The sequence below is a fragment of the Poecilia reticulata genome, linkage group LG8 (genome assembly GCF_000633615.1).
Source record: "Poecilia reticulata strain Guanapo linkage group LG8, Guppy_female_1.0+MT, whole genome shotgun sequence".
Lineage (NCBI taxonomy): Eukaryota > Metazoa > Chordata > Actinopteri > Cyprinodontiformes > Poeciliidae > Poecilia > Poecilia reticulata.
The window spans coordinates 6,767,046-6,779,679 of record NC_024338.1 but is presented as its reverse complement, the minus strand read 5'-3'; the positions used below and the strand labels follow the sequence as shown (position 1 = coordinate 6,779,679).

Genomic DNA, 12,634 nt, shown 5'->3' with positions numbered 1-12,634 from the left:
TTTTTTTCAAAATCTCTTTCTTACTATTTATTCAATGTCGCATGCTGTTTTTATTTTTTCTTTAATTATGTAAAGTATCTCGAAATGCCTTGCTGCTGAAATGTGCTATACAAATAAAATTGGATTGATGACTGATTGATTAACTAGCTAAACAAAAATTTAGCTTAGCTATTTTTTTTGCAAATATTCCTATTATTAATATTATTATTATTAATAGTAGTAGTAGTCGGGTGATTCTCTGAATTCGGTACATTTTGGGGTCTCAGGTTACTTAAAAATATACCACAAAAAATTGGGTTTTGAACACTGCATCTATTGAAGGACTCTTTGAACCTCCAAGAAAATACGTTTCCCCACTTTATGCATGAAATCCCAAACACTATTACGAACATACATAATACATACATAATTAAACTCATTTTTCCAGTTCCTTTGAGATCACCTGTCCCTTGATTAAAAGAACTAACTGTAAATATATTTTTATTTGATTGTGAGTCATCATAATTAGACTGATAAGTAAAATACGGCAACTTGATGTAAAAGCGCTTTTCATAAATCATGAAAATACACTACAAAATAAATATTAAATCAGGCATTTTTATGTTTTTGAATTATTCTTTAAACTTTGCATATAGTCCAACAAAAATTAGTCTAATATTTGCTGTTATTACAAAAAAAAAAAAAATCATAACAATGTATCACTTAACGGGGTTGAATCCATTGTAAAAGTTGACCAGTCCAAGTTTCAACCCCGTAACAAAACCCTGTTTTTGTAACAGTTAAAGTACAAAAACAGCACTCTAACTGTTTTTGTACAGTTACGGAGTACCACTGTGTTGTACACTATAACAAAACCACCATTTTTGTCATGGGGTTGAACGTTACTGGGTTGAAGATTTTCACTAAAAGTTGCCATAAGTCCACATCAGCTAGGGAATGGAGCAACATRTGATATGATGATAACAAGAAATTAATATGTGTTTCAAAAACCATTCTTTACTTTTTCCAAAACAACAAAAAATATCATTTATGTGTGTAAAAGATTTGAAAGGTTGAGCTTGACGATGACAATATTTGGGTAAAAATAACGAAATATAGGTAAGAAACTTTACTAACACTTAAATCTCTTTGCAGTGTGAGCAGGAAGAGACTTCAGTGATGTCACTTCCAGGATGCTGAGGAAAYTGACAAAACTTGAGGGGCAGGATTAAAAAGTGCTATTTTATAATTCATGTATTTTTCCTCATATTTCTTTTATTTAGGTTAAAGTAGACCAAAAATGTTTTAAATGGTACAAATAACTTGTAGTTATTGGCTATTTTTATTTATTTTATATTCATTGAAAAATGAACATTGGTCAGTGGGGACATGCTCATTTGGTTGACCTCCACACTCCAACAACCCATAAAATTTTCAAAACATAATTTAAAAAATATATTTACATKTTACATTACCAAGACACATGGATATTTCCATTTCTTGATTTTCTCAAAAAATGCGATTTGCATTATATGAAAATCTTTGAGACAAACCTGTGGGACACAAAATGCACCGAATTCAGAGAATGACCCGGTCGTAGTAATAGTCTTTCCACTGAAATGTTACAAATTTCCACAAAAAAAAAAAGAGAGGTCATTTTAAAATGCTTGTATGATGTCAACAAAAAAATAAAAACAGGGTGGGCGCAGTGGATTCCCACCACCAATACTAGTGGGCCGTTTGGTCAGCAGAGTTTGATTGTGGGTGGTCTTTCYCTAACAAAACAGTGTGCGAGCAAAGGTCAGTGAATCTCCAGGAACGGGTCAACACAGCTGAGGGCTGTTTTTTYACCATGAGCATCAGGTGAGGACTGATGTCACATCCTCTGCAGTGGAGAGACGGCACGTGTTGAAATAATGCCCAGAACGCAAAACGTAAAAGTTTTCAGTCTTTGAACTTATTTTTTCAAACTTTTGTCACATTAAAGCCAAAACYTTCACTGTTCAGTGGGATTTTATTGGACGTAGATAATTAAACGGAAATTGTCTCTTAAAAAAATAATAAAAACAATTCACTCAAATCACATAGCATTGATAAAAAAATATTCTGTAATCTTAGAAAAATCTTTTATCAGAATTAAATCATCACTGTGTATATTTTTCCTTTGACATAGACCTTAATGATTGCCATTTAAAAAAAATAATTTTTCTGTGTCGACTGCTTCTTTTAACTCATTTTATCAGTTCAACAYTTCCTCTCTCCCTCAGCCTTGAACTTTACTCTTGACATTTTGTGCACTTTATCTGRCAACATGTGGGCAGACTCACAGATATGCCAGTTTTGGTCATTTACCAACGAACCGACCCCCCMAAAAMATACTTCTTGTGTGTGTTTGAATCTTTTCTTGATTATTCAAAGCTAAAGACACTTTAACTGCTTTTGTTACTYTGAGTAGAGATGCTTTAATTTTAATAAGCAAAACTGAATATCAGCAGAAAGCAATGTACTCTGCTGTTGCCTTAATTTAAATAACTTTTGAATTACCAAGTACTYTACTAGCACACACTATAGCCAGAATTGAGGTGGGRWTTTTCAGTGGCTTTATTAGATGGCTGGACCAGAATGTTTTTGTTTTCTCACATTATAAATCATGAGGAAATAACCATAAACTCATTGTTTTGTTGTTGTCTCTTTCCCTACTCGACAACAACACTGGAAAAAAAACAACACGATAATATGGTCTTGTTTTTGTCGTGATCAGGGGCTCTTCTAGGAAAGTGTTTGCTTTCTATGGAATAGCTACAGCAGCTCCAAGAAAGCAAAAAAAAAACAACAACAAAAAACAAACCCAGCCTCACATTTTGAGCTCTGACTGCATTCAGAAACCATATGGGCCGGATATCCGCACAGAGACGGGAGAGATGAATGGATTTGCTCCATGTAAAAGCATTTTCCCTGAAACGGACACCAGAATTTCTAACAGCGTGGCTTCCCCCATAAAATAATTCACAAATAAATCTCAAAAGTGTGGCCTGCATTTGTTCTAATGACCTCCACCAAAGTTAGTGAGAGTGGATGGGGAGACGAATGAATTTCAAAATACTTAAAGAAAACTTGTTAGAGGCTTCAGATGACYTGAAACTGAGGCAGAGGATCAAACTTAAGCTGGAAAACAAGCTAAACKTGAACTCAGAGCTGTAATGAAATGGTTTAGATCAAGTCAGATTAATGTGTTAGAAAGGTCTAGTCAAAGTCCAAACATAAAGCTGTGGCAAGGTTTGAAAATTCATCCAGTCTGACTGAGCTGGATCAATTTCGTATGGTTGAAATGTGTACCGTTAATGCATGAGCAAATCCCACTGGTTTAGTTTTATAGCTACTTTACGCTTTATATTAATAAACTGCTTGAAAATTAGGCTCCAAATGAGAAGAGTACAGCATTAAAGTTAACTAGAACAAAATAAACAGCTAAGGTTTGCTACTGAAAGTTTCTATAGGTAAGACTTAAACCTTGATCTACCAGTCAAAGAGACAGTATTACGTAAAATCAACTTTTTTGAGCTTTACATCATGTTATGTGACTCCCCCACTCAGCTCCTTCAGACTAGCCAGCTGCAATTAGCAAACACCTGGTGGAACTGTGCATCAGCAGAGCACTGCTTCTCAGTGCAATGCTGGTAAAAACGTTGATAAAGGGTTAACAGAGGAGCCATGTTGCAATGACTTCCTGTAGGCGGAGCTTCAGAAAGAGCAGGAGCTTCTTAAAGAGACAGAGGCCCAATTTCAAGGCAGTAAAATACTAAGGCAAATTTCTGTTAGGTCACATTTGATACAGCATTTTTATACAAACTGAAGGTAACACAGTTACTTACTTGATTGTGCTATAAAATGACACTATCTGGCTGGAACGTACTTAATAATAACAATAATAATAGTCCACAATACTGTCCCTTTAATTGAGCAAAGAAACTAAAGAAGTCCAGAAGTCGTTACAGAAGATTGAACTGGTTTACTTCATGGTGAAGTAACAATAGAACATTTTTGAAAAACAGAGTCTGAACAAAGTTGATTCTGTAATAAATAGAACTGTGTCTTTATTTACAGAACATCTTGAAAAGCTAAAACATCAGCAAAACAAGTGAACAAGTATGTAGAAGACAAATTATGTACATCTATGAACATATTTACAAACTGTGGTTAATAATTGAACAGAAAAAAAGACTTCAGGTATGTTTCTCCTTCCCTGTCTGACACCATATTAGCCGTTTCCATTCACCATAAAATTGCACAAATTGAAATTACAAAATAAATTTGCTTAACAAACATGCCAATCTCTAGAAAAAGAAAAAAAATGCGTTTTTGCGCTAGGCTGAAGTGTCATTTCAGCCGATACACGTATTTCGGACGTTCCTATACTGGCGGGAATGACAAAACAAGACAACAGGAGGTAGTAGAAAGATTATATTTTGTTCCGTTTRTTTGTTTTTCGGACAATGTGCGGCTGGCTTATCAATTTATAAAAACGTGTTGAATCCACAGCTCTTCTGTCATCTACTACAATTTTCCAACGCTCATCAACGCCGACGATAGATGATGAGCGCGAGCAACGCGGCTGAATTATAAACATACGCTATCACTGCCACGTCCCTGCCGTGATTTTTAATGTCTTACCGCGTGAACAAGCTTAATCACGCGTGATTTATTTTAATTTAWTTTCTTATTTAATGTAAACATCAATTGCGAAATTGCGGGCGTTTTTTCGACGTTAGCGGAATATAGTCAAAAATTTGCGCACATTCGAAACGGAAACGCAACTAACGATGTCACGTGAACGCAGCAGAACCATTTCATTAACACCGGATGAAGAGCAGATTTATAATAGAAACTCTTGAGTTCAATAGCACCAACATGAACCCAGAGACACATCTCAATAAAAGACACATACTTTCGCTGTAAAACAAAACTATAACTGATATCAAGATGCTGTTTGTTTTTTTACCACATAAGTGTACATGCCATTCCTTCACCAGGAATGCTGGTGTAAAAGGGGAGGACATAAGTACATACTTGACTGGATGCAGAGCATTAAACTCGGCTCGGTTGGTCCCACGTGGCTGCATCAAAGTTTCCCCAGCTCAGAGGAATGCTGAACCTATGAACCTTCTGGCCGTTTCATACCGGAGACACCTGGAGAAGATCTAGAGAGCTACACCAAACTCTGAGCAGTGTTTGGTTCTGATGTTTTGTTTTGGGKTTTTTTCTAAKCAGGTGAAGTGTAACCACTAGAAYTTGAAGAACTTACATTAGTGTCTTTCGGCAGAAGATTTTTGCAGAACTAAAAAAAACGCAGTCGTCTTCTCAGTGGTTGACCTGTTGCATTCATGACTTAGTGCAACTATGTTACTGCATGCATAGCCAGACAAATTGATTGTTAGCTGCAGTTAGAGGTAAAAATAAAAATAAAAAAAATCAAACCCTGCCAGTAGAGTACTGTTCAATCTGTCTTATGTATCTGAAGTGATAAATAACACACACACACACACACACACACACAAAAAATCTCCATTAAAAGCTTCTTGAATTCTCCTAAACACTTGCTTGATTAGGAAGTTACAATGAATATTAAGAGAATCAAAAAGCTAAAATATATATCACTGCTCAAAAAAATAAAGGGAACRCTTTAACATTTAAGTGAACACTGAAGTGTTCCCTTTATTTTTTTGAGCAGTATATAATAATCTCATCTTAAAAACCGGTTTGCTCCAATTTAACCATCAGGATCACAGTTTAAATATACTGGAGGAAACATGACGGTCAGCTGGCTTGTTTTAAGATATAAACCTGAGATGCTGTATAACATGTGATGTGCACTCTGACGTCAACTTTTTCACCCTGTTATTTTCACAGTAAAGCATTCGTTTGTTAGTGAGGATGTAGTGGTTTAAGGCTGTCGGACGCAGGCTTTGCATGTTCTCTGCGTGAGGTAAAAGAAAATTAAAAATAAAAATACTWAAGGCCTTGAATAGTGTGTTCACTGAGGCACAATGTTTTTCCCACTTTGTCCTTCTTCTTTCAGTTTTCAATGAAGGAAGGATTGTCCGCCTCTTCGTCCAAGCTCACAATTTGTCTCTGATGAAATGAGAGAAAAGGATGTTAGACATGCAACAAGATTGTACCCGGAAGGTTTCTGCTAACGTGGCATTGCAATAGCAATCATGTAAACATGTCACAATCATAAACTCCAGTGTAAGTTGCAYAATTATATAGCAATGTACAATATATTGGCACCAACATCGGTTATCTGCTGATATTAGCCATTTGTAACATATCGGTGTCAGTCCGATAACTGGGCCRATAATAACAACCGAGATTTATTTTTATTTTGTCCTTTTCCAAAGGTGTCGAAATGGTAGTGAAATGGATATAATACCGGTGGATATCGGTTATCGCCCACAACAGCAAGATTAATATCGGATATCGATATTGGCCCAAATGTTTTGCATCAGTGCATCCCTACAATTTTATGTAATAAACCAACACAAAGTATGGAGTCATTGTGAAGAGATGAACACTTTCAATCTATTTTGCAAATAAAGATTAAAAAAATGGGGAGTGGAATTATATTCAGCTCTCTTTGCTCTGATAACTAAATAAATTCCAGTGCAATCAATTGTCTTTAAGAGAGTCTTTTGTGTTATGGTGGTCTCTTCAAAGACCAGCCTTAAATTCAACTGAGAATTTGTGACAAGACTTGAAAACTCATATTAACAGATGCTTTCCATCCAATCTGACTGAGTTTAGGCTATTTTGCAAAGAAGAATGGTTAGAAATCTCAAGCTCTATGTATAAAGTCAGTAGAGGCATGCCGAAAAACTCTTGGTGGATAATTTTCTAAGTTTGTGTTGGTATATTATGACACATACTCTTATATAATACACTGAACTTTGTGGTTGTGATGTGAAAAAGTTCAAATGGTATGAATACTTTCTTACAAGCAACCTTAAAGACTTACTTTAGGGTAGGCGTAACCTTCCAGGCTCTGGCTCCTCCAGATGTGAACCTGGTCCTCAGTAGTTTTCTGATAGACGGGGTTGTGAAAGTGCATTGTGTTGGTGTTCTGGAGCCTGTAGTATCGCCATAGCAACACGCCCCCGACAGCCACCAGACAAAGTATCGCTGTTTTGRGAGGGAGAAATAAAAAGTGAGAGATGTGAGAAAGATGTTTCTGATCGTTGAGAAAAATCAAAATGAGGCCAAACATACCTAGAGGAAGGACAAAGTAAAGYGTTTTTGAGGTGTTGGAGGTAGTTTCGGGAACAGCTGCGACACCTTTAGGTGGAACACCTGAGGATAAGATTATCACATAATGTTATCATAATGATCAGAGAGAAGGAATCTATAAAAGCAAAAATATTTACAACTGCTACTTTCAAAACATGCCTGGAGTTGTGAGAGGAGCAGCTGTGGTAGTCTGTGAGATTTTAGGCTTTTCTGGCTGAGGCGAGGGCTTCTTTGGTAAAGGTGTGGTGGTCCGAACCGTAGGCCTAGTGGTACGCCRCACTGGCTTGGTGGCTGTAGTGGGGATTATGGGAGGCACTGTGGTAGTAATTGGAACCCGGGGCTTCTGTGTCGTCTTTGGTGCCGTCGTCTTTGGTGGCGTTGTAGGGACAACAGGAGGGTGGGTAGTCGAGGCCCGAGACTCTGAAGAAGCTGAAGAAACTGAAGGAGTTGGAACAGCTGGAAGAGTAGAAACCAAGAGAAGAATGTAGCTATTAATATTGTATCTGGGAAATATTAAAACAACAACTTTCTGCAACGATTTACCSACCAGGCACACATGTCCTCATATCCCCTGCTAGCATCATGTTATCTGGACAGACACAGGTGTATTTTGGGGGGTGGGTGCCTATTTGGGGGGCAGCTAGGCACATGAATTCACAGGTGCTGTTGGATACCTGGCACCAGTTCCTTCCTGCAAAAGGAAATGGAATACAGTATTGCTTAAGTTGTTGTACAGATGGAAGGTGTTATTAACATTCTCTTTGTTGGGKTCTTTGTACACTTCTTACTAACAGAGAATACTTTTGTGAGCCACTGAGTTACTATCGGTTTTAAGTATGTTTGAGGGCGTAGCTACGTCTTATTGGGGATGCAACTGTCTTACCAGCAGGTTGTTTGAGGTTGTGGTAAAGAACAATGTCCTCGGGGGACGAAAGATGTTCCGCCACCGGTGCAATGTCACCACCAGTCAGCCTGTTGGCGCTGAGGATGGCGTTATTGCTGACGTCTGTCCAGAACACTCTTTCCTAAAAACGACCAGAGTGCTACTTAAACACTTGGGAAATTGCGGAAAGAAAAATATCTTGGTGATCATAATTTGTGGGGGATTTTAGCTGGAAAAAATTTCTACCTCGAATACAGTGAGTCCCAGCGGGTGAGCCAGCTTGTCTTCGTCGATGATCAGGGTGCGCCGACCGCCGCCTTGCATGTCGATGCTGGAGAGCGTGTGCAGCTTAGAGTCCACCCAGTAGAGGCGCTGGTTCAGYAGGTCTGAGTCACCAGTGGGGGTTGCATGAGAAAAAGACCATTAGCGTTAATGAATAAATAAACAAGCTTAAAGCAGATGGGGCATGAGGTCACCTATTGTGATGCCATTGGGCCACACGATGTTGTCCGTGACCAGAGCAGTGCGGTCTACTCCATTAAGGCCTCCCTTCTCGATCTTTGCAGGACTCCCCCAGTCGGTCCAGTAGATGAAGCTGTAGGGTGAAAACGTTTAAAGATGCTGACGGCTGCAAATCACGCAAACATAAAAATGAGACAAAAAAAAATAAAAAATAGACAAAGAAAACGCACTTAGTATGTGGGTCCACCACAATGGCACGGGGCTTCGATAGGTCTTGGTGAAAGAGAGTTTTGCGGCGGCTACCGTCAGCGGTTACCACGGAGACAGTCTTCCGGATGCTGTCAGTCCAGTACAGGTTGCCGTGGACCCAATCGAAGGCTATTCCTTCAGGACCATCGATGTCGCTGCCTATCACCACATGGTGACGGGAGAAGTCCTCTGCTGAGTCCATTGGCGTTCTGGGTTAAAGGTCAAGCAGCAGTCAAACAAAACCAAACGGGAACATAAAACAATAACACAGTTACTTAAATGTGAATTTAATCCTACTAACCTGTAGATTTTCTTCAGTGAAAGATCGGACCAGTACATCTCTTGGGTGGCTACGTTCATGTCCAGGGCCACCACATTCTTTAATCGGGGGATCACTCTTGTGTACTCACTTCTGTCCAGGGTCATCTTTCTGACCTCATGACGGTTGGTGAAGAAAAGGTAAGGTGTTGTACCTGCAAAATGAATGTCAAGAATTTAAACTATATTATAAAATGACTCTTTTTTAAATAAAGGTCATGGTTTTTAAACCGTGGAGTAGCTGTGGAAGAGTCATTGTGGYCAGACAGGCAAAATAAAGTAAATTTGAATGTTTCATGATATTTAAATTTATTTCAAACTCTAACTATAGCCAAGGGTGCATTCACAGCRGACTGTCCTCTGAATGTCCAGTTTGTTTGGGGAGGAGTGAAGTTGTGATCGAACTCTGATGCGGACCAAAAAAGCGAAATCTGGTTCACCTAAAAACCTACGTCCCGGTTCGATTGAATGAACTTRAGGATGGTTCAGATGCTTATGTGGATGCAAGTGGAGCAGAGATYGATCCAAAAGCAGGAARTGGAATATAGTGCAGGGCATTCTGGGTAAGTACAACCAAAACAAATGTGAGAGTCTAACTGCAGCGGGAGAAATGACTCGTGGTCTTTCACCAAAGACAAGAGAAATCCTACAACCACTAAAATCTGACGCTACTCTGTTTTTGTTTACATTTTATGAAGAAGGAAATTGTGCTCAGTGTCTTGTACAGAGGTTGTTGTGCCATTTCCTTCAGTAATTTCTGGTGCAGTGCCACCATAGGCGAGGAGGGGAACAGGTTTTTCAAATTGTTTGGCTCGTTTGACACAGTGTAGTGTGAAAGAGAACCACACCAGCTGAAAATCTAACAAAATTTTGCAACTTTTGTTTTCAAATCAAAACAAATCTATCGGGTGTGAAAACACCYTGAAGCACAGGTTATTCCTCGAAGAAAACTTGCGACTGTAGTGTATCTTCAMTTTCCAGCAGGTCAGCAAGCGCCATAGTAGAATGCTTTAGATCACATAAAGCATACTTCAATTGACCCAGTCAAAGTCCAGACACTTTAAGAATCTCTGTCAAGACTTGGAAATTGGTTTTACAGATGTTCTCCATCCAATCCGACTGAGCTTGAGCGGTTTCGATAATCTCAATGTCAAGTTTAGCGAAGTTGTTAGAAAGACACCTACAGCAGTAACAAAAGGTAGTTGGGRCGAGTACACAAATAATGATGTTCAGTGACATCRTTAWTTGATGTYACTGAACATCAAATAAYGACTTTAGGAATGTGTTTTAAAAATCTGCTTGGGGGTCATGCTTACCAACAGCTTTGCAAGCTTGCGTTGCCGGGTCAATGTGATAACCTTCCTCACAGTCGCATTTGTAGCCGCCCATCTGGTTGATGCAAATTTGGCTGCAGGTCTCTGGGTTTGTGCACTCATCAATGTCTAAACCGGAGAAGAARAAAAAAAAGTTGAGAAACCAACTACAACATTGCTAAACCAATGAAGATGATGAGTTCCTTCTTATCTGAAAGCACAGCCTGTCACAGAGAAAGACAGCAAACAGATTTCTGGCATCACTTCTTAGCCTGAGCCAAGTTCACGGTCTGACCTAACCTGACTGAGAGGGAACGGACGTTCAGTCATTTTGTCCTGTCGCTCCGTTGCTTACCTTCACACCGTCTCTTAGCGACGAGGGTATATCCAGCTGGACACAGGCACTCGTAGCCGATCTTCAGGTCGTTGCAGATGTGAGAGCAGCCGCCATTGTTATAGAGGCATTCGTTAGAGCCTGCAGAGACGAGAAGGTGATTTATTTCCCCGAGGATATAATTGCAACTTTCAGAGGACACAATTAGATGTAATTAAGCGGGAAAGCTTTGGATGCGGAGTGTCGTCGCTCACCACACTCCCTAAGCGGCTCGTCTGACCAGTCCCTGCAGTCACGCTTGTTGTCGCATACCCGCTCCATGCTTATGCACTCCCCGCTGCGACACTTGAACTGGTTTGGACCGTCGCAGTGGCTCGCTGGGGGAGGGGAGGGCATGAAAAACGCATCAGGCAACACCCAAAATACGTCGCTGGTCTTCGGGAAGACAGAGCGGGAGACGGGGTTGACATGTACCGTTGACGCAGCCGACTTCGTCGCTCATGTCTGTGCAGTCGTAGTGGTGGTTGCATTGGTTGCTGCCGTGGATGCACGTACCATCGCCGCATTCAAATTCATCAGGACGACACGTGGAATGAGCTATAGAAAGAGAGAGAGAACAGTGGAGGGATTTTTTTTAACATCTGTTTTATGTTTTCTACATTTTTTTTCCAGATAATGTCTCTCATTGTGATTTTTTCTGGTGTGCTAAAGTCTTAGAAATGGCAGAACCAATTACTTTGTTTCTCATCTTTCATTGACTTTCTTAAAGTTGAGAGTGAGAAGTTCCTTCTTGATACTTTYACCCTGCTTCATGCTGTCAGACAGGTCCTACTTAAACTATGAGCTATGTCTGGGATAATCAGGCTCAGCTTTTGAAGTTAAAGCATAACTTAACAATTTGGTTACTTTTTTTTATTTTTATAAAACGCTTTGTTKWTYATGTATCTGTTTGAAGGACAACACGAAGTTACATTATCTGCATTACCAGTTCAGAAACTTATCAGTTAATCTTTGAATTAAAAAATKTAATAAAATTATTTACCACATCCATCTTCATCGGATCGATCAAGGCAGTCAGGATCGCCATCGCACCTCCAGCTGACATGGATGCACTCCCCGTTGCGGCACTGGTATTCCTGGGAGGAGCACTGGTGAATGGGAGAGCGCGTGGGGGTCCTAGAGGCGCAGTTCTGCGGCCACTCGTCGGAGCCGTCGGAGCAGTCTGCGTCGCCGTCGCAGGTCCACAGCCGGGGAACACAAACAGTGTTGTTGCACTGGAAGGACACGCCGCTGCATGTGAYTGGCGGGCAGGAGGCCTCGTCGCTGCCGTCATCGCAGTCGGCATCTTTGTCGCACAMGAAGGAGGAGGAGACGCACTGGCCGCTCGTGCAGCGAAACTCGGAGTTTGAGCACCGCTTGGCAACTGGGATAGATGTGAATATATATATTTTAGRATTTTTGCCTTTATTTTACAACAGACTGACAGGAAAGAGGATTGTCGAAGACTGAAGCCTCTATCCATGGGTCGCACGCGCTACCTCCTGCGCTGCCGCCGCGCGCAACATGGAAAAATTTAAGCTAACCACTAAGCAAAGACAGAAAACATGCCTGTAAAACATAAATAAAATAAAATAAAAGACCGGTTCTGAAAGAAGCCGAACAGGGTAAAGGTAAAGGTAATTTTATTTAAATAGCACATTTTCAGCAACCAGGCAATACAAAGTGCTTTACAGGAATTAAAAGGAACACCAGCTTACCACAGTTCTGTTCATCGGCTCCACTCACGCAGTCCGCTTCTCCGTCACAGCGCCAGGT

At 40.0% G+C, this 12,634-nt stretch overlaps 1 protein-coding gene across 1 annotated transcript; it reads right to left on the bottom strand.

Annotated features, from left to right (window-relative positions):
- Window positions 1–3,973: 3,973 nt before the first annotated feature.
- On the bottom strand, window positions 3,974–12,631 carry ldlra (low density lipoprotein receptor a; the record flags this gene model as incomplete). The annotated part of the gene is made up of 16 exons (XM_008415635.1): window positions 3,974–6,108; window positions 6,992–7,155; window positions 7,243–7,323; window positions 7,420–7,716; window positions 7,808–7,951; window positions 8,144–8,285; window positions 8,390–8,529; window positions 8,620–8,738; window positions 8,836–9,063; window positions 9,156–9,327; window positions 10,489–10,614; window positions 10,841–10,960; window positions 11,074–11,196; window positions 11,294–11,416; window positions 11,862–12,242; window positions 12,577–12,631. Coding segments are annotated over 16 exons (2,472 nt in total), but the record flags the coding sequence as incomplete, so codon positions are not given.
- Between the last annotated feature and the right edge of the window lie 3 nt (window positions 12,632–12,634).